The sequence below is a fragment of the Myotis yumanensis genome, unplaced genomic scaffold (genome assembly GCF_028538775.1).
Source record: "Myotis yumanensis isolate MYYU_CA2020_CCGP unplaced genomic scaffold, mMyoYum1.0.hap1 SCAF_2, whole genome shotgun sequence".
NCBI classification, from domain to species: Eukaryota; Metazoa; Chordata; class Mammalia; order Chiroptera; family Vespertilionidae; genus Myotis; species Myotis yumanensis.
Window position 1 is genome coordinate 20,676,677 of NW_027223753.1, and position 25,014 is coordinate 20,701,690.

General features: G+C 47.0%; 1 protein-coding gene and 1 pseudogene across 2 annotated transcripts; one reads left to right on the forward strand and one right to left on the reverse strand.

The window, feature by feature from the left end:
- Positions 1-57: 57 nt before the first annotated feature.
- BSDC1 (BSD domain containing 1) lies at positions 58-24,635 on the reverse strand. 2 transcript variants are annotated; one of them, XM_070404635.1, is made up of 12 exons: positions 24,596-24,635; positions 24,286-24,346; positions 18,292-18,408; positions 15,528-15,695; positions 13,032-13,086; positions 11,348-11,463; positions 10,848-10,916; positions 10,603-10,681; positions 10,060-10,239; positions 9,102-9,581; positions 3,137-3,240; positions 58-1,524 (listed from the first exon to the last, which is right to left on the reverse strand). In XM_070404635.1, the coding sequence occupies exons 1-12, from the start codon at positions 24,604-24,606 to the stop codon at positions 1,492-1,494; spliced, it is 1,473 nt and encodes a 490-aa protein (XP_070260736.1). In that variant the 5' UTR covers positions 24,607-24,635; the 3' UTR covers positions 58-1,491. The 2 variants fall into 2 exon arrangements, with proteins under 2 accessions (XP_070260736.1, XP_070260737.1); XM_070404636.1 differs by lacking the exon at positions 10,060-10,239.
- LOC139004358 (ubiquitin-ribosomal protein eL40 fusion protein-like) lies at positions 13,144-13,508 on the forward strand (annotated as a pseudogene).
- Positions 24,636-25,014: the final 379 nt, after the last annotated feature.

Consider the following 25,014-nt stretch of genomic DNA (forward strand, 5'->3'; position numbering starts at 1 on the left):
AATGTGCTGCCCCAGCTGCCATGGGGGAGAAGAACAGACCCCCAGACATCTTCCAGCTTCTGTTGAATCTCTTTAATGCTGTTAACGACAAGTCTGGAAAAGGTTCAGGACAAAGTTCTTTTTTCTTTCTTTTTTAATTACAAAACTAACAGCTGTTAGAATCTTTTTTTTTCTCCTTTTTTTCTTTTCCCAGCTACAAAATACTCTGGGGAGATGCATTATAATTTAAAATATATAATATTGCACAAACAACCAAAAGATTAATTAAACTAAAGAAATAATTACAAAGAGAAAAACCCCATCCCATCAAACAGATTCCCCATTCTCTCCGCCCCACCCCTCACTCCTTGGGATCCCAGCCACGCTCCCATGAAATCATTGGTGAACACCAGACTATGTACTAGAATACCAGAGCAGCACTAAGCACCAGGGCCTCCAGGGATTCCTGCAGCCCTGCATTCCCCCAAGAGAGGTGCAGCTTTAGCAGAGTGGAGGATGAGAGACAAAGACTGGTCTGCCTTCAAGAAGAGCTTTCTCAGAAGCCTTTTTCAGAAGAGCTCCCTTCTAGAAGCAGAAGGGCTGAGGCAGAGAAATTGGGCTTACCAGAGTTGTAAGTACTCAGCTTTGATCACTGCTCTGTACCACTGCGAGCTGGCTTATGTCCTAAGATCCAGGTGAATTGAGGTGGGTAGCTGGCTGGACAAAGTACCCCGCCAGGCATCGCACAGAAGGGCCTGAAGTGGCCCCTCCCTTCGTGGGGAGGGGGAGAAAAGCAAGAGCAGAGTCTTGCAGGTGGCACAGCTGGGCTAAGGACTTGGGTGCATCTGACATGAGGAAGCCCTGGGAAAGGTGTTGGGAACATCCCAGCTGGGCTGGATGAGAGGAGAGGGGAACTCAGGGTTTGGTCTCTAGATTCTGAACCACAAGGAACCTTTCTGGGAATGGAAATGCCTGGGAAGAGGAGATTCCCAAGAGAGGCTAATTTCCCAGAATCAAAAGTCTCTTACCCACCGGAATAAGAACCAAACTGTTTGCCATCCCCATCTAGCCAATGGCAGGTGGCATGTCTTTCCTTGCCTGCTTATGGGTGGACAGTGTGTTGACTTGGCTTCTTCCAAGAGACTGGTGGTTCAGCTTCTGTCCACACGGGCAGAAGGGATGGAGCTATCCCTTGGGACTTCCCAGCAAGAGTCCCCAGGAACAGGGTATTCAGCATAGAAATGTAGGCTCTTCCGGTGAGGGGGCAGGTTTCCTCCCCCTTAGGTCATCCTATGGTTGGCACAAGTCAGAGTTCTTGGTTTGTGAGCCCCTTCCCAGATGTGAGCAGAGGCCCACAGGGCCAGCAAGAAGCAACTCAGAATCTGTGCCTAGAGCTCTGGTTGAGAGGCCACTTGGGGGACATTCTTGGTCAGTGTCTTCCAGGGCTGGGCTGAGACGATCGAGGGAAATGGGAGGTGCTGTGGGAGGGGGAGCTGCTTGCTCTGGCTCCCCTCATTCCCAGTCCTCCCACTCTACATCTTCCAGCTGCAAATGGGAGAGGACAATGGAGAGCACAAATACCAATTTATTCCTCAAACCCAGACCCAAAGCTCCCCTTGCTGCCTCCACTTCCAGATAGCCCCCGCCAAGCCCCCGCCTGCCCTGGGCCATACACTGCCCACGAGAGTGAACCACGGTCTTAAGGGATGTGTCTGGGAGCAGAGCTGCCCTCTGCCTAAGGGGTGAGTCTGCTGCTCTGATCATTCCAGACCCAAAGGAAATGTTCCCACCAACCAACACTTGTCTCTACAAGGGGGACACCCTGCCCACAGAAACGAAGTCAGCAATTCCTTAACAAAAACTTGTCTCCTGCTGAGCAGTTAAGAAGATGCTCCGAGAGGCAGAGAGCTTGAGAGTGGCACTAAAATTAGAAGCAAGCGTGGCCCTGGAATACAGGTGCTTAAAGGGTCTTCACTAGGGGCTCCGGCACCCGCATCCTCAGCTAAAGTCTCCCCAGGCAACTTTCTCTTGGCCTGTTGATCCCTGCTATGACGAGTTCCAGAATAACTCTGCTAGGAAGCCTGGATGTTAGGCTTTAAAAGAAGGCTGCAAAGATACAGGACACCAGGGCCTTTCTGCCTTGGGTATCATGAAGTCACAGGAACAAAATGCTCTCGCATGGGTCACTGCCTCCTCTCAGGCTTCAGTTTTCCAATATGAAAATCAAGGCCCTTCCCGGGCCTCTAATCTGTTTACCTCTTTAGCAGGTCCAGGAGTTACATGGTGGACAGTGGAAGTAACACGGACTTGAATCAGATGTCTGGGCTGGAGCCTCAGTCCTGTTGTTTACTAGCTGTGAGAGTTTTTTTCCTAGCCTCTTATTCAAAATGATTTTTTAGCCCTAATCGGTTTGGCTCAGTGGATAGAGCGTCGGCCTGGGGACTCAAAGGTCCCAGGTTCGATTCCGGTCAAGGGCATGTACTTTGGTTGCGTGCACATCCCCAGTGGGGAGTGTGCAGGAGGCAGCTGATTGGTGTTTCTCTCTCATCGATGTTTCTAACTCTCTATCCCTCTCCCTTCCTCTCTGTAAAAAAAAAAAATCAATAAAATATATTAAAAAAAAAACAAAACCACAAAATGATTTTTTAATTTTGAGAGGTAGTGAAGAATGAGCTCATAACTGGACTGGGTCTTGTGGTGGTTTTGGTAACATATACTAGGGCTCCCAAGTCCCAGGCACTATGCTTAATGCGTCGATCATTGTCTATCACAGCTTATAAGCTTGTAATGATCAATTCCATGTTTTAGGCTAAGTGATTAGCCCTAGATCACACTGTCTTTTGTCTCCAAGGCTAGAAATCTGCTCAGGTCCCAGCCTGGGGGACCATGAGTCAGGAGGTCTGGGGCAGGGTTTGGCATCTGTATTTTTTAATAGTTCCTTGGTGATTCTGACACAGAGCTAATGTCAGGAACTCTCCAGAGCCTACCAATGACAACTGCTCAGGCCTGAGTGGGAGGTCCCTGCTCTCTTTCTGCAGGCTGCCACCTCGGACAGGCACAGGGTCCACCCTGAGGGAACAGTTGGGCTTGATGGGGAGAGGCCTCAGACGCTGGGATCGCTGGGCTTGCTTCCCTGTGGCCAACCAGGTCCACTCACCTCACCCGAGGCATCCACTTTGGAAAGTGCCATCTGCACTTCTTCTTCAGTCATGTCCAAGTCAAAGTCCTTCTCCCAGTCCTCGCTGATGTCTGTGCTTGAGCCTAGAACCAAAATCCACAGTGTCGAAGTCAGAGAGGGGTATGTGAAGAGGTCAAAGCTGGAGATAATGGCACTCTTTAAAAGGACCTGACAAATCCACAACAAAGGTCTTCGCCTTCTGCTGCTGTTCTAGTTCACTTCCCACTTTTAGGAATCTAAGGAAAAATCCTAGATTCAGTAAACAATGTGGTCAAAAGAATGTTCACTGTAGTGCTGCTATAGTGATGAAAACTTTAAAAGCCACCTGAAAATCCACTGATAAGAGAATTACAAACATAAATAAATGGTGTCGTGATGTGATGGAACATTATGTGGCTTTTAAAGGTGAGGCTGCAGAACATATTCATGACAAATAGTATTAAACTATACTATTAAGTGAGGAAAAGCAAGTTACTGAATAGTAGAGAAGCACTTTGGTTCCAAGGTTCCCTGGGAGCCACAAAAATCTTCCAGAAGAAATAAACAATGAACCTCTTCCTCTTTACTCCCTCCATTCTGCCTACACTGATCTTGCTACACCAGTGGTTCTCAACCTTCCTAATGCCATGACCCTTTAATACAGTTCCTCATGTTGTGGTGACCCCCCAATTTCATTGTTACAAATTGAACATAATTAAAGCACAGTGGCCAAAGCCGGTTTGGCTCGGTGGATGGAGCGTTGGCCTGCGGACTGGGGGGTCCCGGGTTCGATTCCGGTCGGGGGCGTGTACCTGGGTTGCGGGCACATCCCCAGTGGGAGATGTGCAGGAGGCAGCTGATCGATGTTTCTCTCTCATCGATGTTTCTGACTCTCTGTCTCTCTCCCTTCCTCTCTGTGAAAAATCAATAAAATATATATTTTAATAAAAAAAAAAATTAAAGCACAGTGATTAATCACAAAACAATATGTAATTATATATGTGTTTTCCGATGGTCTTAGGCGACCCCTGTGAAAGGGTCGTTCGACCCCCAAAGGGGTCGCGACCCACAGGTTGAGAACGGCTGTGCTACACCTAAAGCACCAGGCACATTCTCACTGCAGGGTCTTTGCATGGGCTGTTCCCTACACCTGGAATTCTCCTATATCCACAAGCCAACTTCCTAACTTCCTGTACACCTTTACTCAAAGCTCACCATCTAAGTATGGCCTACCTTAACCATCCTTTTATTTTATTTTCTAACATCCTTTTAAATTGCAACCTATTCCCCTCACTCTGCTCTAGTTGTTCTTTTTTCCATTGTTTTGTCACTTTCTAGCATATAACATCAGATTTAATATGCTTATTGTCTAATAATATAGGAGTTAAAATGAGAGCTCCCCAAGAGCAGGCAGGGTATTGGTTTTATTTCCCCACATACTCCAAGTGACTAGAACACATAGCTGTACCAATAAAATATTCATGGGCCCTTTCTCTAAACCAGGGGTTGGTAAACCATGGCCCATGGACCAAATCCACCCTCTGTTTTTTGGAAATAAAATGTTGTACACACATTGCCTATGGCTGCTTGAGGCTACAACAGCACAGCTGAGTAGCTGAGACAGAGACTCTATGCCCCCAAAGTCTAATTTATTTGTGATCTGGACCTATATGTTTTTCTATATAGAACAAGTTTATCCATCCCTGTTCTAGGCGATTCTGATGCCTGCTAAAGTTTGACAACCACTGCTCTAAAAATTCCTATTTGGTTATGATTTCTTACAAGCAAATATTTTTAAAATGTACATTGAAAGTTATTACTAAGAAGAAAGCTACAAATATAGTTCCTGTAAAAAAAAATATGCAGTAAGATTCCATTTTAGAAATATGCTCACAGATGTATGCACACATGCAGAAAAGATCAGCAAGATATCCACAAAAATACTAACAATAGTTATCCCTAGGTGATGAGGTCATGGGGTAATTTTTCTTGGTGTGGTTTTTTTCCTAAAAGAAACATATATTACTTTGTAATCTTTTTTTTAAGCACCTTTAAAAAATGTGGGCCCCTGATACCAATAGCATGACTCGTAATATCGCCTTATTTCTTGTCTAACTTGCTCCTCACCAGGTGCCTAGGGTCTCAGCCCCCACATTCCTTATAAGGGGTCTCACACTGTGCTCTCTTTCTAGCCACCTCGCTAACTATAAGCAGTGTGGTAAGAGCATGGTCTATGGACCCAAGCCAATCTGGGTGGAATCCCGACTCTCTCATTTACTGTAGTCTTGAGCAAGTTACTCTGAGCTTCAGTCTACTTATAAATAAAGATAAAACCACTCTCTTTGCAAAGAACCACTGGAGGAGCTTATTAGAAAGCAGACTCCTGCTCCCTAGCCCCCTCATTCAGACTCAGCAATCTAGGGGATGGCCCAGAATTCTGCAGGAACCTGGAGGATTCTGTGTAGACTTAGAGCCCTTCAGTTTGATACAAGATAGTGTTAATATTATAAATAGCAGTGGAAAGTGCCCGTAACTTAAGTACATAGTGGATATTTAACAAATGGAGCCCTTAAAGGCCTCTTCTCAAAGTTAAGTGATGTTGCACATGGACGCACAGCTAGTCAGGGACGGATGTGCCACCAAGACCCAGTTCTTCTGATCCACATCTAAGTGTCCCTGTGCTTTGAGAACACTTTGGTGGGACCCACCTGGCCATCTGACAGTGCAGCTCCCTGTGAGGGAGAAGCCAGACTCCTGGCTGATTTGTCACTTCAGAGCTGTGGCTGTGGCCATGACAGCTTTCTCTAGCCTCAGTTGTCCTTTAGGGATTTGAAACTCTCTTCTTCAGGCTTAAATGCTAGGGCAGACCCTTTCGAAAACAGAGTATTAGCTAAACTTTTTGGAGCACTTCCCATCCACCCTCTAAGGTAGGTATTTACATCCTGGTTGACAGATGAGAAAACGAAGGCTTTGAGTGGCAGGGATGTGAACCAGGGCTCTGCCATCGGCCTTGTCCCACCATCTGGTTCTGTCCCACAAGGAGAGTAGTAAGATCTCCATTATACTGTGCACGTGGCAGAAGATTCATCTATGCAATAATCATTTTAGACTTCATGATGGAGTTTTTCTGTTTTTTTGATTAATAACCTCAGGGTAGGAAGCAAATCTGCAAAGATGGGAATTGCACTGGGACCTGGGAGACCCTGTGGTGAGACCCCAGGAAAGACTGCTGCACCCAGAGACCAAGCCTCCCTCGTGTCATTTTAGGAAGTAATACAAGTGGGAAAGGAGTCACTCTATCTCTAAGTCTCCATCTTCCTTTTAAGATTTACTCCTTCTACTCTGTTCCTACTGTCCTACCCTCATCTAAGACCCTGGCTTCCCCTCACTGACTACAACTACTTCTGGTGGGTCTTCTGCATCGAATCCCCGCGTGTACCGCAGACAGTAAAACAGAGTGGTCAAGAGCTTTTGCTGCATCTTCCCCCAAATCTCCTTTTGTCCATTCTCTTTCACCCACCACTCATTTTTTCTGATCATGTTCTCTGATGGAATTCCAAATGGAACCTATAATTCTTTAACCCTACAACTGTTTCATCGCTATTCCCTCCCTTGTCCAGCTAGAATTCCATTAGCCATCATTCTGATCACTTCTTGCATGTACTTGACTCTCTCCTTTTCTTCCACTGATTTCACCTGGCTAAACTTGAACCCTGTTTAAATCCAACTCCCCATCTGCTCTGTGCCTGCACCTGAGCAACTGAATGTGGCTGGACAAAAGTGCAATAGTGCTGACCGGTGTCTCCAAGTTAATAACCATTATCTCCAATGGGCCCTTACTACCATCCACCCAGCAACCACACACTACCTGTTGGTCCATCACCTACTCATCCACTCTCCTAAATGACTATTTCATACTTTTCTAAATACTTATTGGGTAGGTGATTGACCTGTTTCCTACTAATAAAAAATGGAGAATACTGCGCAGAACTCACAGGGCTTTTGTGAAGAATGAGTGATTATGGATATCGTGTTTAGCACAGAGCTATATGAATTTACAGAAAGTGTTCAGAGACCAGTACCTCTTATTATCATCATTTCTCCAAAGCAGGGCTCTACTCAAATTTCTTCCTTGATTAAGCACCTGGAACAATTACCCCCAGTTGACAGAGGTGTAAACGGAGGCTTAGAGATCAGTAACTTTTCTGAATCACTTGGCTTATGAGCAAAGTTGGGATTTGAACCCAGAGCCTCCCCATGTGAGGCTCTTAGTACAGGTTGGGCATAAAATATAAGCAGCACGCCCCGCTGCTTTGTGGCACTAAGTGCAACCTTCTAAATTCAGCTTAAGTTGTTAAGTTCTATTTCTGAGCCAATCCATTCACCCTTCTTGTTCCACCCTCTCATAAGAGACAATACAGAAAAGTGGGCTTTGGTCACCACCCCTTCAATGTGCCCCAGGCCCTCTGCTATATGGACTCCGTAGGCACGCTGAGCCTGGACTACTTCCCCGCACCTGCCCCAAACTCTCCAACTCTCCTATACAATGCTTGTCTCCTCGGTGAAAGACTCGCACCGCCGAGAAGTTCCTTCTTTCTTTGACCTTCTCCAATACCAAGTCTGTCCCACACTGCTTCATGTGTCATCATAAAGGCTGCAGCTTTTGCCCCTCCCTCCTCAGTGTCTCACAAAGAATAGGTAGGAGCTCAATGGATGACCTCACTGAGCCAGTCAGAAGGAAAGCACTCTGTTTGGAAACTAGAAACCCTGCAGTTTCCATTAGGGAGCAGGGGAGGGTATAGTGGGGTCTGTTTCCCACCCACTGCAGCAAACCAGTCCCTCATGTGCCAGCAGGCCAGCACTCACCAGATGGGCAAGCTGTGTGGCTGACTGGTACTGAGTGCTGGCAAAGATAGGATGCATGTGTGTGTGAGGAGTTGAGGGAAGGTCTTGCTGGCCATCAGCTACCTCTAGAGAGGTATTTTTGAATGTGGCAAAGAAATTGACAACAAAGCTATGACTGTCAATTCTAGGAGTCAGAGAGGTTACCCCTGTGACATCAAGTCAAAGAGTCTCCAGACTAAAATTCCATTATACAGATTAGAAACTAAAGCTTATTACTTAAGTTGGCTCACAGAAAGTTCATGAGTATTAACTGTATTCTTTAAACTGTACATGTAGCCCTACCCGGTTTGGCTCAGTGGATAGAGCATTGGCCTGCAGACTGAAGGGTCCCGGGTTTGATTCTGGTCCAGGGCAATACCTTGGTTGCAGGCTCGACCTGGGAGGCAACCAATCCATGTTTCTCTCTCTGTGTCTTTCCCTTGCACTCTCTCTAAAAATCAATGGAAAATATCCTCGAGTGAGGATTAACAAAAAACCCCACAAAACTGTACATGTAAGTTTTGTGTATGTATTTTATAATTATAATTAATGAGGGCTTAGGGAAGCTAAATGACTTTCCTAAGGTCACCCAGGAGAGAAGACCCTTGACATCAATCAGTGTCACCGGAATACCCACCTCAAGATAAGGTTAAATTGTCCAAAAGGATAGAAATGGGTACAGTGTGGTAGGAGGTTAAGGGCGTGGCCTTCAAGTCAGACAGACTTAAGTCTGTGGCCATGTGACTTGAGCAAGTTACTTAATATTTCTGAGCCTCACTTTCTTCATCTGTAAAATGAGGACAGTAACCCTGACCTCACTGGGTTGTAAGATGTGAGAAATTAAAAGCAATGCTACAAACTTTAGCACAGGACCGGACATAAACCTTATTTTGTAAGATGCACTTTAATCAGTGTATTTTAGAATTGGACTGAGGTAATAAATAATATATAGTAACAGCCATCACATCGGTATCACAAATAAAGGATCCTCACAAGGGTCAAGGAGATCAGTCTGCCTTGTGAGGTCTCAACTCCCAGCTGCCCTGCCCCACACACTCCCTGGGCTCTGGCCTTGACTTACCTTTCTTTCCATTGTTGGAAGGTGTAGATTTCCCACTGTCCGAGTTCAGCTCAAACACCCGTAAGTCTGTGAGCACCTCCTCCCTGAGAGTCTCTACTCTGGCTGGAGGCCTGGGCTCTGGGCCACTGGGGCGACCGGCAGAGGTGTGGGGCTTAGACAGAGCTGGGGGTGGGGGTCCAGTCTCGCCCACATCCACAGCCAGGTTCTGTTCCTCCAAAGAGGCCTCTAGAAGCTTTTGGGACAGGTCCTTGGGCAGTACTGGTGCCTCAGGTGTGGTGGCAGATTTGGCAACCTGGGTCACGAGGGAGATACTCTCGCTGCTCTCGGATGGAGTGACTTCTGTTGGAGGCTCGACTGGAGTCACCAGATTCTCTTCACAGGGACTCTGGGGGCCAGGTCCTCCTTCAGGGGATGTGCACGTTTTGGCCACAGGAACCTTTGCCTCTTTTGGAGGTGCGGGTGAAATGCCCACAAGCTCCTCTGTCAAGAGAGAAAAGCAGGGAAAGCAGGCAATGTGCCCTGGTCAGCCCCAAGACAACCTTGAAGCTCTCTGAAGACAGGCCTCAGTTTCTTCCAAAGTTTACTCTGAACAAGACAAAAGGGTGCCAGTTTCCTCCCCTTCTCCATCAGGCTCTACTACATCCTGGGTGTATGATCTCAGGCAAAGCACTTAGTGTTTGTTTTTAACTTTTTTTTAACTTACTTGCCTCATTTATAAAAGAGGATAATGAGTTGTGGTAATGACCATATATATAAGCTCTTAGTACAAGTTTGGTATATAATATAAGCACTTAATAAATAAATGTGTTAATATTACATCATGCAGGTGGCTCTCATACTGTCAAAAGCTGAGCTGCCATAGAGGATGCTTAGCTCCCTCCCTAAGCCAGCGGTTCCCAAGTCTGGCTGGGCATTAATATTGCTAGGGGAGCTTGTTAAATACAAGTTTGGCCCTGACCTGTGTGACTCAGTTGGTTGGAGCGTCGTCCCATCCAGTATACCGAAAAGTCATGGGTTCGATTGCCCAGCTGGGCACAAACCCAGGTTGCGGGTTCAATCCCGTCGAGGCATGTACAAGAGGCAGTTGATTGATGTTTCTTTCTGACATGGATGTTTTTCTCTCTCTCTCTTCCTCTCTCTAAAAATAAATTTTAAAACAGTAACAAAAACCCCCCAAAAAACAAAAAACCCATAAGTTTGGCCACAGAATCTTACAAGAGGGGATAAGGGGCTCTGGGATTTCCATAAGCATCCCAGGTGACTCTACAGTAGCTGGTCCATGGCTGGCAGGGTGATCTGCTGCAACTGACACAGCAGATTAGGTGCTTTCTGTACCTAGGATCCCATCAGCCTTGGGAGACATCTCATCAGCTCAGCCTATCCTTAGCACGCACACACACTCATTCCTCTTCCCTGGGGTGCCACGTCTCTCCAGGCTTCAGAGAGAATGGCCAGACAGTCGCCCACAGGCAGGAGCTGTTACCTGCCCAATACTTCTTACCTTCTTCCTCCTCCCATCTAGGCTCCTCAGAGATGCTTTGTTCTGCCCGTTGCTTCAGGGCATCCCTCCGGGCCTGCTCCTGAATGTGGGGGAGCAGATGTCGAGAACAGTCAGAGCACCCTCTTCCTAGATATGGTCCTGACCCCAGAACTCTTGGCACCCTGTGTCCCCTTCTTCCCTCAATAAAATCCAGCCCACTTCCCCCATGGCTAAGTGGAGTACCTAGCCAGGCTAGGCCAGCATACCTGCTCCAGTTGATGAACTTTATAAAAATACCGATGCCAGAATTCTGAGTGGGAAACAGCTGCTGGCACCTGGGGGGAGGGGACAGCAAAGATGAAACTTCTGGAGTGGTTGTGTGGGGTCTGCATCCCAGCCTTATCAGCCAGCTCCTAGCCACTCTGGATTTCAAATACAGTGAGAGGCTGAGCAGTGATTATCAGAGTATTTCCAACCCACACCCCACTCCTGCTACCTTCCTGGCCTAGGCTGGCCCAGGAGTGAGAAAAGGAATTCCACCAGGCTTTGCCAGTCCTTCCATTTCTCACCATGATGGCCAGAAACCTGGCATATCAATCCCCCCGTGCATATTCTCGGCTCAGGAACTGGCTGGTTTGGCTCTGTAGGGTCTCCCACTCACTGCTCTCTAAGCCAGATGACTGTGAAATGACTCAGGATATGTCTCTCCCACCTCCCGACATCTCAAGCTGGGAGCTGGCTGAGGTCCTGCCAGCTGGGCCCTCACCATCTTGGTGTAGAGGGCCCGGATGGAGGGGCTGCCTACAAGGAGCTCTGAGATCTCCCCCTTCTTCTCCTCCAAGCAGAACTGGGAAAGCCAGGCGTCAAACAATTCCGGGGGCCCTGTAGAGGGACAGACACTGATGGTCAGTTCCCTGGGTCTGGGGAAAGAACACTGGGCCTACAGAAAACACACCTAAGCCTGGTCATGGATAAGGTTTTTTTCAAAGTCATTTGGCCCAAGGTGGGGAGTAAGGTAGGGTGAAGGGGTGGGTGATATCAGGCGCAGCACCCACATGACCTCCAGGAGGCCGCAGACTCCATCTCTCCCACGCCTACTCACTGTGTAGCCCACTGCACTTGGCCACTGGATCTCCTCTCTCAAAGAGCTGTTCTCAGGTTACCAGTGACTCATGTTGCCAGATCCAATGGCTACTTCTCTGTCCTCCCTCCTGTGACCAATCCAGTTTATAACTAGGGGCCACTGCTTCCCTCTTGAAAATCCTGCAGATCCAGGGGTCCAAGTATCCCCTGGACACGTCCACTTGCACAGGTGCTGCAAACCCAACTCATTTTCTTTCCTGCCCAACCTGACCCACCTAGTGATCCAATGGAAACCTGAGGACGCTTCTAGACATGTACTTTCCTCTTCATTCCTCCGGCCACCTCCTAGGTTCTGGCCCTATCGCTGATGTGAGGACTGCTACCAAGCCTCCTAACTTGTCTTCCTGTCTTCTGTCTCTCCCTCTATTTCATCCTTCACAACACTGCCCGGAGCTCTTTTATATAATGTAAAATCTGATCACCTCAGGCCTCAAAACGCTTCAATAGTTCTCTACAGGAAGGCTTTTAAAGCTACGGTCCAATGATGGGCTTCAAAGGGTCAAAGAAGTCCCATTTTGCATATAAAATTTTGTGAAGAGAGGGCCTGTCATTTTCAACAGATTTTTAAAGGCCCTTTTGACTTAAAAAAAAAAAAATGTTAAGCAGCACTACCTTGAGCATTTTAGGACAAAATTCAAACTGCTTAGTCTGACACCGAAAGCATTCCAATCTGGCTTCCACCGCATCTCTCACTGCTTTCATTCCCTCACACGCACCCTTTAATCCAACCTTCCCAAATGCCAGCTACTCCCTGTTCTTTCTGGACCTTCTGCTTAAACACCCCCCGCCCCACTTTAAAGATAAAATTAATTTACTGCTAATTCATCCTTAAGACATCAATTCAAGTGTCACATCCTAGTTTCCCAGGCTGGTTGGGTGCCATCCCTCTGGGTTCCCACTGCCCCCATCGTTCCATAGAAGCAGTCACTCCAAATCTACTACCTTTGCTTTATTCACTATTTCTTGTTTCCCTCTCCTAACAGCAGGTTCCTGAAGATCTAGACCAGGTTGAGGGCTTGACTCATTTCTGACCTCCAGTTCCCAGCCTGGGGCTTGCTGTACCGCAGGGGATTAGCAAACAGGCAGGCAACAGGGCGGGGAGGGAGCCTGAGCTGAGGATGAGGGAAAGGGTCAAAGCCTTCGCAGACAGGGATGAAGAGAGCCTGGGTTCAGGGAGGAAGAGGGACCATCAACCCATCCCACCAGATCTAAGGTCACACTCGCCCCACTCTGGTCCCTGACACAGGGGATGCTTAGCCCTTGGTCTCCCTGCCCTGCAAGCCCACCCCTCACCGCTACCCCCTCACCATCTGGTTCATTGCAGTAGGTTGCCGGGTCTGACTGCAGGCTATAGAGACGAGCCTATAAGAAACAGAGAACATTCTTCAATGAGGCGGTGGAGCCGCCTCCCCAGCAGATGCAGAGATGCAGATCTTTGTGAAGACTCTGACTGGGAAGACCATCACCCTCGAGGTTGAGCCCACTGAGAATATCAAAAGCAAAATCCAAGACGAGGAGGGCATCCCGCCTGCCCAACAGCGCCTGATTTTTGTGGGCAAACAACTGGAGGATGGCTGCACTCTTTCAGACTACAACATTCAGAGAGTACACCCTACACTTGGTGCTTCGTCTACAGGGTGGCATCATCGAGCCCTTCCTCCTCCAGCTCTCCCAGAAGAGGATGTCACAAGTGTTACACCTGCCTGCACCCCCAAGCTGTCAAGTCCGGAAAGAAGTGAGGCCACACCAACAACCTGTCGCCCCAGAAGAAGGTTAATAACTAAGGCCTCTCTACTACTTCCTCCAGCCCACAGGACTGCCTGCCTGCTGCCTGAACCCAGTGGCCCTGGGACCTCAATAAAGTTTCCCTTTTGTTGACTGGAGCAATAAAGACAACAACAACAGCCAGGCTGGTGCGGCTCAGTGGTTGAACATCGACCTCTGAACCAGGAGGTCACAGTTCCATTCCCAGTCAGGGCACATGCCAGGGTTACGGGCTGGATCCCCAGTGTGGGGGCGTGTAGGAGGCAGCCGATCAATGATTCTCTCTCATCATTGAAGCTTCTATCTCTCTTTCCTTCTCCTTTCCTCTCCGAAATCAATAAAAATATATTAAAAACAACAACAACACAGAAAAAGGAACATAAATTCTGGGAGGCTAGGCAAAGAAAGCATCCCCTCTCTGCCAGAGTACCCAACCAAGCACCGCCCAGTTTCTCCCCTGTTGGTTACCATACCCACAGGACACCTGTCAATTAAAACAGGCGAGGGAGGGGAGTGCTGGGCTAGGAGTCCAAAAGTAGGCTCTGAGAAAAATGATCTTTCACCTAATATTACACTAAGAAAATACAGGGTAAACAGGCTACAAAATTATATGTATAAAATGCTTCTGAATTATGTGAAATTAGAAAAACTAATGCAAAAGTATTAATAAGGTCCAAATTTATGGACACGTTTTGAAATAATATAACTTCCCCAAGTTAAAACCATTCATCAAGAATCTCTTAATTTCATAGCCATCTGCCAAGTGAACTGCAAGCTGTGTTCCAATTAGGGCCATGGAAGTGGCAAACTTTGGCTGGTAAACAGAAAGCCCACCTTCCTTCCTCAGTACTACATGGAGCATGGCTGGCTGGCTGCATCAGAACTGCAGCAAGTGGTTTGGGTGACTCACTGTTATAATTTAAAGACCTGTAATTTTAAAGTTTTCATAATTCTACTCAAATTTCACTAAGTGGTGGTGCCAATTCTTGGAATTCAGTACATCTGGAATGGAAATTCAATGTGGCAAAATGCTATGAAGGAGGCCAAACTGCTACAACACCATGGGATTTAGGAGAAAATACTCCATGACATCCAAGAAGTAATGATGAGAAAATAAAATGCGGTAGAAATATAGACATCCTCCTCCCATACATGTGTTCCTACTGGAAGTTAGTTTTAAATAACCCAAATATGGAGCAGATCATGTCTGTAAAGATGCTCCCTACAGCATTCCTCATTATGGTTGAAATCTGAAAGGAATCCAAATGTGCAACACAGGGAAGTGACTAAATAAATTATGCTAGCCCTAGCCAGTTTTGCTCAGCGGATAGAGCTTCAGCCTGTGGACTGAAGGGCCCTGGGTTCAATTCCAGTCAAGGGCACATGCATGGGTTGCAGGATCCATCCCCAGTAGGGGGCATGCAGGAGGCAGCCAATCAATGATTCTCTCTCATCATTGATGTTTCTGTCTCTCTCGCCCTCTCCCTTCCTCTCTGAAGTCAATAAAAATATATTTAAAAAAAGAAATAAATTATGCCATATTTATTTTAAAGACATTAAAAATGATGGTGATTAGGAAAGGTGCTAAGTTTATTTTAAATTTTTCAAAAGCAGGTAACAAAATTGCATGTATAAAGTGCCTTTTTGTTAAAAAGAAAAAACCCTAAACTATCTTTACCCACGTTTGTAAATAAAAAGAAATGATAGGCTAGCCTTGGCCAGGTAGCTCAGTTGGTTAGAGCATCATCCCAATACACCAATACTCCCCTCTACACTCTTTCTGTGCTTCTCCTTCTTTAAAAGAAAGAGAAGGAAGGAAGGAAGGGCAGGCTATACATCAACAAGAAATCAGTGGTTCTTTTTGACTGATGGGATTATGAGTTTAGAAATAATTATCTTCTTGCTTATCAGTATTCTAAAATTCAGTTATATACATATATTTACTTTATAGCCAGAACACACATTGCTTTTGTGAGTACATGTGGGAGGCTAGAGCTCAGTGCTGTTAGACAACTGCAGGGAAAGCCACTAGTGAATACCTTGGTGCCATCATAGAGCTCAGCTGTGCCAGAGGGTGTGCCCATCAGGGTGATGACATCGCAGTCGATGGTTTTGTCTGCTGAGGGAGCAAAGGTGTCGGAGATCACCCCTAGGAAGTCAGACAAACCCTTCTTCATTTTCTCCGTCGCCCCCGAGGAGCCTTCAGTCTGAAAAGATAAGCCAGCAGAGGAAGCAAGTGGTCCAGGATCAGGCTACAATCTGGGGCATGCGGCATAGAGCAGCTAAGTATCAGGGGCAAAAATTTACTGTGTATGTGGGGACCAGGGAAGTGCTCACAACTTCTCACTCCATCTCTGGGGCTGGAGAAGGAGAGAGAGGCAGCCAGGGTTCCCATCCCCCAGATGGGGGTGCAGAATAGGGCTGCAGTAGGCCTCTGTAGGTCAGAGCAGAGCTCCTTTGATTGGCTGTTTCATCAAAATTTCAAGGCCAGCCAGACTGAGCAAAAATTGACAGGTGAGGAGCCATGCCATAGACATTCAGTGGGGAAGACCTATGTGATGAGAAAGGTACTAGCTGGGGAATCAAACTTTAGTTTGAATCCTAGCTCTATTACTTGCTGATATGAGACCTAAACCCTCCTTGAGTCTATGTTTCCTTTTCTGTCAAATTCAGATAAATATATTTCCTTCAGAGGGCTACTGTGAAGATTAAAAAGATATGGCATGTGAGTTTCAGCACCAAAAAAAAAATAAAGAAAAAAGAAAAAAAGAGAGATAAGGCATTCACAAAGCCTGGCATATAGCAAACATTTAATAAATAGCAATACTGTAATATCACAATTTCATCATCATGATTGCTCAGGAAGTGGAATATTTTCTATGAAGTTTGAGGAAATATGGGCTGGACCAGAACACTGTCTTGCCTAGAGGCAAGCCTAGGACCAGCTGAGGGCCAATGTATGGACACCAAGCTTGAGTCACACTGGCCAGAATGTCCTCAAGCAAGCAAGGATGAAATGCTGAGAGACAGGGTCAGGCTCTAAAGACCTCATGGAAAATTATAATATTTATTCCTAACTAGGCTGCCCAGGCATTTTATTTATTTATTTATTTTGCCCTGGCACTTTAAACTAGAACCTATCTCAGTGCCTAGAACAAGTTAGCACAGTATACAATCCTATTTTTGGAATAAAAAAAGGAATAAACAAATGAAAGAAACAAGTGCTGTCTCTGCTGCTGGCTAGACTTATCGCAGTTCAGCAGCGTTACCACTTGTCTTTCATGCTCATCTGTAGCTGTGGTTAGCAGGCAGACAGTATTTTACAACATTCAACAAAATAAGCTTGGTAAAAAACTGCCAAACATGTTTTTCATAACATGGCCTCTAGTCACAGGGCAACTGATTCAACTGGTGAGCAAATGAAGAAATTGCAATCTGTCCCATCACTAAAGGGAAAACTATAATAAAAAACCAGTATACTGCCCTAACCGGTTTGGCTCAGTGGATAGAGCGTCGGCCTGTGGACTGAAAGGTCCCAGGTTCGATTCCGGTCAAGGGCATGTACCTTGGTTGCAGTAACATCCCCAATGGGGGGTGTGCAGGAGGCAGCTGATCGATGTTTCTCTCTCATCGATGTTTCTAACTTTCTATCCCTCTCCCTTCCTCTCTGTAAAAAATCAATAAAATATATTAAAAAAACAACAACAGTATACTGTACTTCATCAGAAACTTGAGACTAGCAGGGATATGTTTGACTAAGTACAATTTTCTCTTCCACACTGACTTCAGAATCAAACTCCTATGTCAGAAGAGGATTCCAATGCACAGCTCTGATGAATAAAAACAGGGCCAGTAAAAATATAAGTTGGCACACCTTTCTGGAGGGTAGTTTTGCAATAGATATTAAAAGGCCTAAAACTATACTCACCCTATGATCCCTTCCAATATTTTATTAGAAAGAAAATGTGAAAGGCAAAGATTTAGCAATCAGAATGTTCACTGTACCTCTGTTTACAATACTTGGGAAAATGAAATAGGAAACTAGGAACTGGTTAAAGCCACATAATAGAATACCATGCCATTTGTGAAGCCACAGAATGAGGTCTGTAATGATGAAGTAAAAAAGTAGGTTACAGCCCTGGCTAGTGTAGCTCAGTTTGTTGGAGTGTCATCCTGTGCACTGAAAGGTGGCGGGTTCGATTCCCAGTCAGGACACATATCCAGGTTGCAAGATCAATCCCCAGTTGGGTTGCAGAAGGGAGGCAACCGATCGATGTTTTCCCCTCCCCTCCCCTGTCCCCCGCCCCCTCGCCCCCCGCCCCCCCGCCCTTCCTCTCTCTGAATTAAAAAAAAGAAAAGATACATTACAAAAATGGTCTTCATTTGATTCCAATTATGAAAAAAAAAAAGTGTACCTAAGGGATATACTTCCACATAGTAACAGTAGTTATCTCTGGGAGATGGCATTTTGGATGTCTCTAGGCCTCTCTCTCTCCCTCTCTCTCTCTCTCTCTCTCTCTCTTCTCCTTTTACTTATCTGTATTTTCTAAATTATCTACAATGAATTATATTGGTAACAGGATAACATCTACTAAGACAGTAAGAAGTGGGAAAGCTTATTAATACTTAATACATAGAAGTAGCTTGTCTGCTTGGCAGACACAATTCTTTTGAAATGAGAGCCCATGGGGGAAAACAATCACATAAAAGAAAAGTGGGAGAAAAGTTGGGAGCCTCCACCATGGTCTCAGAATAGGTCAGGCTGTGAGGGACAGCCACTTGGAGAATATAGGTTGTACTCACAGCCAGCTTCTCCTTGACCACGCTGGCCGTGGCTGCGATGGTGCAGGCCGTGTCATGCTGCACCACCTGGGTGAACTCTGTCAGGTCCCGCTTCATGAACTCCAAGGCTTCGGAGGACTATGGAAGACAGAGAGGGATGACAGAGCCAGCTGGCTCCACCACCCTCTGTTCCTGTTCCCTGTGCTTCTTCAGTACCAGACAGACACACAGAAAACTCAAGTGACACGGGAAGCCTAGCCTCAGAAACAATGCTCACTTGTCCCAATTCCACGACTTGATAACGGACAACAGAGAGCAAAGCACTTCCTGCTGCTCTGAGAACTGAGTGTCAGCCCAGACACTTACAAGCTGTGTAGCCAGAGAAACTCTCATCCAGTCCTCGGCTGTCTCCTATGAAATGGAGGGGACGAGCTCAGTGGGGTTAGGGGACACATATAGTCTGAAAACCAAGCAGACTGTTACATTGCTTTGATATTCCTTAAGATGTGACATCTATTTCAGATAACATGAAGAAAAGATATGTGATTTTTTTTTTGTCAAAGGAAAGTGTTTCTATTTTTACTTTTTTTTGTTAAAGGAAAATTCAGCTGAAATGAGGCAGTATGTGAAGTTATTTGTCTGAAAGGTTTAATAAACATGTTGCATTAATAACAATAGTTTAGAAAGCTTTTATAGGTAATTCTTGACAATTTAATACCAACAAAAAGGTGTGTAATTTTTACATTCAACAAATGGGGTGTTAACAGAAATACTTGACTGAATTCTCTTCGAGGCATTCTTGGTCCCAACCATTCATTCATAGAGCTCCTTTGGGCAGAATTGATATTTGCTTCTGTTAGACCGGCGGGCGCCAACTGGTGGTCCGCGAGGTCCGAAAGGTTGGCGACCTGCTGTGTTAGACCAATCTGCTTCTTACCCTGCACCAGAACCAGTTGGAGACAGCAGCCTCTCAGCTCTTGTCTAAGTCTTGCCTTGTCTTGCTTCATCCTCACCCTTCCTGGGCTACCTCTGTACCCGTCTGCAAGCCCTCTCATTTTACGGAAGGATAGCCACTTGCAACATTTTAGCATGTTTTTTAATATTCTGGTTGTGTTTTCTTTGGGGAAGGGCCTGCTTAGTTTTCAGCAGCCTTGGAAGTCTCTGAGTGGGTCAGTCTCATCTATCAGCCAGAGGCTTCTCTGGGGGTGGGCGTTATGCCCCTATATTAGACTCAGAACTATTTAGTTGGGGTAAAGGAGTCATTTATTAATTCTTTCTCTCAATCCACACTGCCACCACCTTAGTCTAGGCCAGTGGTCGGCAAACTGCGGCTTGTGAGCCACATGCAGCTCTTTGGCCCTTTGAGTGTGGCTCTTCCACAAAATACCGACCTCTGTGCATGGGCCACGAAGTTTCAATCGCACTGCACATGCGCGCCCGCACGTGGTATTTTGTGGAAGAGCCACACTCAAAGGGCCAAAGAGCCGCATGTGGCTCTCGAGCCACAGTTTGCCGACCACTGGTCTAGGCCAACCTGGACTCCCCCCAGGTTGCATCAGATACTTCTATTACACTCTCTTCCTGACATCAGTGGAGCTCTGTAAGTCAGAGCAGACATGTACATTATTCAACAGTTACACAGTATCCTATGAGCAAGTATAAAATCTGTACCCTCACTTGCAAGGCCCTTATGATCTTGCCTCTGGCAGACTTCCATCTTCTAAGCTGTGCCCCTCACTGAGCTCCAGCTGGCCTTCAAGTTTCTCAAATGCCCTAGCACCTTCCCTACTTCATGGTATCTGAACACATTTTTCCTCTTCTTGACACATAGTTCTAACTCTTCAAAGCAAAGAGAACAAATCCAATGGTGAGCCCTCTCACCTGGCCAACTCCCGTTCCTACTTCAGATCTATGCTTAAATGTCACTTCCCTGATGCCACCTCTGCTTCATGTTCTAAGGGACTTGCACATTCTCTTAACATTTCTCATACCTTAGACTTATGACTACCCATCCAATGTCTATCTTCCTGCATAACCTGTGAGTTCCGTGAACATAGAGCCTATGTTTTCTGTTCACTGATGCTTCCCCGGTGTCTGACATAGAGTCAGGCATGGAGTAGGTGCTCCAGAATGTTTGCTTATTACATTTACATGAACCAAGGCAACTTTAATGATAAAACCATCTGCATGATTTGACGAATGACTGTCTCTCTCACTAGACTGTGGGCTAGAAGGGGAAAAATATGAATAAACATGGTGCTTGCCTTCGAGAAAGGTCAGTCTACTGGGGAAATGCTCTCATAACAGTGCTGAAGAGCAAGGACAGACTAGTGACCAGTGTATTATAGGAAGCTTGGAAAGACTTGGTGAAGGAAAGCATGGATTATGAGCAGGAGTCACCTAAGAAAGCCTGGGCATGGTGGGGTATGGGGTTTACTGAGGCCTATGGTATTTTAGTCCTAATGAACATAAAAGGTAAAGCATAAGTGATGAGGGATAAAGCTGGAGATGTTGCTGAGGGCAACCATGTAGCATCTAGTCAGCCTTGTGGGTGATGAGAGCCACCAAAGGTTTAAAAGAGGTAGGACATGATGAGATCTGCTTTTTTTTTTTTTTTAATCCTCACCCAAGGATATTTTCCATTGATTTATTTTAGAGAGAATAGAAGAGAAAGTGGGATGGGGAGAGAGAGACATCAATCAGTTGCCTCCCACATGCACCCCAATCTAGGCCGGGGATCGAACCTGCAATCCAGATACATCCCCCCTAACTGGGAATCGAACCTGCAACCTCTTAGTGTGTGGGGTGATGTTCCAACCACTGAGCAACACTGGCTGGGACAAGATTTGCATTTTTTAATAGGTAATTTCAGGACTGATATGGTCCCAGGGTGACAGGATTAGAAGAGGGAAGAAGACCAGTTAGGAGGCTGTTGCAATAGTCCAGGAAAGAAAACAGAAAAATATGAATAAGAACAGTGCTGGTAAGGATGGGACTGATTCAAAAAATATCAGGGATCCCTGACTGGTGTGGCTCAGTTGGTTGAGCACTGTCCCATTTACTAAGAGGTCACCAGTTCAATTCCAGGTCAGGGTACATGCCCAGGTTGCAGGCTCAATACCTAGTAGGGGGTGTACAGGAGGCAGCTGATCGATGTTCCCTCTCTGTCAAATCAATAAAAACATATTTAAAAAAAGAAATAGCAGGCAAAAAAGGTGGATTTGGTAATTATATACCAGTATATGCACTGACTGAGAACAAGATAGAATCAAGAAGAGCCACTGGCTGCTAACCTAGATGACTAGGGTAGATTTAGTGCTGCCAACAAAGAGAAAACGCTGAAGGGGGAGCAGGTCTGAGAGACGATGGTGACAATGACTCTGGTCATGTACAATCAGCAGTGACTGAAATATCTGGATCAGTTGTCCAGAAGGAGTCTCTCAAACACTAAAGCTCAGAGAAAAGGACTGCGTCACCCTAACAAGAAAATGGAGGTCACCCAGGAAGAGTTTATAAACAGAGCAGTGGGCTGAGGACAAGGCCCCTTAGATACTACACCTTTAAGAGGAGGCAGAGAAAGAGGAACTCCTGAAAAGTCAGAAAAGGAAAGATGGGGAAGGATGTGGAGAACTGAGAAAGAATCATGTCACTAAAGCCAAGGGAATAGAGTTTCAAGAAAGAGGGAGTGATCACTAGTGTCAAATGCAGCCGAAAGGTGCAGGAAGATAAGGGCTGAAAACACCCACTGGATTTGGCAAGTGGTAAGTAAGGCTGAGTGTGTATATAGATAAGTTTATATGTGGTGGCTTCAAGGGTGCAGAGGGAGTTAGAGAGATCATGTTGTTGACCTCAAACTTTAAAAAGTAGGAGCTGCCCTAGCTGGTTTGGCTCAGTGGATAGAGTTGGCCCACAGGCTGAAGAGTCCCAGGTTCGATTCTGGTTGGGAGCACATGCCTGGGTTGCGGGCTCGATCCCCAGTGCGGGGCGTGCAGGAGGCAGCCGATCAATGGTTCTCTCTCATCATTGATGTTTCTACTCTCTCTCCCTCTCTGAAATCAATTAATATATATATATATATATATATATATATATATATATATATATATATATTTTTTTAAGTAAGAGCTAATGTTGTTTCCTGGAAGTAAAAGAGGAAGTGACTTAACAGGGAACTTCAGGGAGATGTTAGGTTTGAGGAAAGTTTCTAAAGGCAAGGGGAGAAGAAGCAAATTAGAGATTGAAAAAGTTGCTGGGGGGTATTCGGGCTCAGATAAGTTTGGGAATCTGTGGCAGAAGAGCAATGTGACTTTCTCGACCAGTATCTGTGGGAAAGCTCACACACACACCACACAGTACAGGAAGTAAGGAGCAGAGGGAGGCAGATTATAGCACCATCTCAGAGCAATAGTCTTTGGGGCAATTTGTGCCATGGGGTATAAGAGAACTGAGGGTGCTGGGAACTGAGTGGTCCAAATGGAGCCAGGATAGAAAGGAAGGAAGGAAGGCCAGGAAAGCACAGAAAGACTAAGAAAAAACGGACTCGTGGGCCTCAGTGGTTGAGCATCGATCCAAGAACCAAGAGGTTATTGGTTTGATTCCCAGTCAGGGCACATGCCTGGGTTATGGGCTCGACTTCCCAATAGGGGGCGTGCAGGAGGCAGCCTATCTCTCATCAATGCTTCTATCTCTCTATCCCTCTCCCTTTTTCTCTCTCTAAAATCAATAGAAACATTTTAAAAAATATATTTCTTTATTGATTTCAGAGAGAAAGGGAGGAGAGAGAGAGAGAGAGAAACATCAATGATGAGAGAATCATTGATCGGCTGCCTCCTGCACACCCACCACTGGGGATTGAGCCCGCAACCTCGGCATGTGCCCTTGGCCGGAATCGAACCTGGGGCCCTTCGGTCCGCAGGCTGACGCTTTATCCATTGAGCCAAGCCGGCTAGGGCTAAAAACGTATTTTTTAAAAAGTAAAGATGAGGAGCCAAGGCCTAAAGAGGTTAAGTAACTTGCCCAGGTTCATATAACAGTAAGTAGCTACGAGACAGAAATTAACTCATTCTTCTCGTTAGGAATGGGGCATTGTTAAAGGCAGAAACAACAACAACAACACACACACACACACACACACAATTTTCAAATGAGAGTTCTCCAAGAACAAAGATGGAGAGCTAATCTACCTATTTTTCGTGAGTATGGGAGACCAACCTTGAGGGAAACACACAGGTGGCCTTCAAATGTGTTTGCTAAAGGAACGTCAGGAGACTGAGCAACAGGAACCAAGCTACGTGGAGGTCTCTTCTATTAAACCTCCGTGTGACATTCTCTTTCCCGGTCCTCCTCAAAACCCAAACAGCTCGGGGCAGCCTCAGACTTGCTGGCCTGGAGCTGAGAGGAGGACCCAGGCCAGGGGAGGACAGAGATGCTCCCAGAGCAAAGGGCCGCTTCAACTGAGGGCAGAGCCCCCGGGAGGATGCTCTGAAGCAGCACTCATCCCAGTTGCTATTCCCACAGTTCATTCGGGTTCGGGCTGCCAGGGAGCGTGGAATGAAACAAGCACACGGTGGCACTTCTCATCGGTGGAGCCAAGCCTCACTCATCCCACCGGACGGTGAGCTCCGTGGGGCGGGGATGCATCTGTTTGGCTAATATCGGTACCTCAGGGCCTGTAGAGAGCGCTGGCTGTGGCACACACGCCAATATTCCAATGACTAGAGGACTAAGTTTCTATTGCTAGAACCTTTAAGACCCACATTACATGTTTCCTCTTCTAGGAAGTTGTACATTTCTCCTTCCTATGGATTCCCACGCGAGGGGCGCCGCGGCCTTTAAAGTCTTTCCTTCACTGTGGCTAGTGTCCCACGGGTCTAAGTCGGGATCGGTCTTTCCGGAGCCCGAAAGGGGCGAGAAGCTGGGAGAGAGTCCTTCTCATCCCCGAGGGCCGGCGGGGCCGCGCCAAGCTGCACTGAGCGGTGCGGGGCCCTGGGGAGGAAGGGAGCCGGCCCGGCTTACCTTTTCCTTGACCGCCTGGTAGCTCTGCTGCAGCCAGCTCCGCCACCATCCCACGTCCTCCCTGTGGGAGACAGAGACAGCTGGCAGCCCCGCAGTACGACCGATCCGGCCTCAGTTTCCCCCCAGATGGGACCCCGGGGGCTGAGGCTTCAGACCGCTTCCCCACCCCCTCACATTGCGACTCCACCCCGCCTTTCCAGCCGCGTCCACCGCCGCGCTGGCCTCCTGTTCAACACGGGGACCCTGGCCCAGCACCCCAACCCTGGGAGAATTCGGGCCCCAACGCCCGAGAGCAGGATGACGGGCTCACCCTTCCGCCATCTTGCCTGCATGACATCACCACTATTTACCGACCTTTGACTTCCGACACGGCACCGCCCCCTTAAGCACCGCCCCGGAGCACTCGACCCAATCCTCGCGCGGACACCACCCTCAGGCCAATCGCCGCCCCGCTTTATAGCCAGGCCCCGCCTCCTTAAGCTTGGCCCATTCTCTATCCAGAGTTCTCCCTTAAACCCCGCCCCCGAATGCTGGGTCCAATCCTCAGTTTTGTCTTAAGGCCCCCAAGCGTTAGCCCCGCCCCCACCGACCTCGAATCTTTGCGGGTCTCAGCCATAGTCCCCTACGGTGGCCGCGTGGACCTTGGTGGGCCCTCAGCGTGGTCGTGGGAAGCTGGGAGTGGAGGCGGGGAGGGGAGCGAGCCCCGCGGGAGCGAGCCCGGCCGGGGCC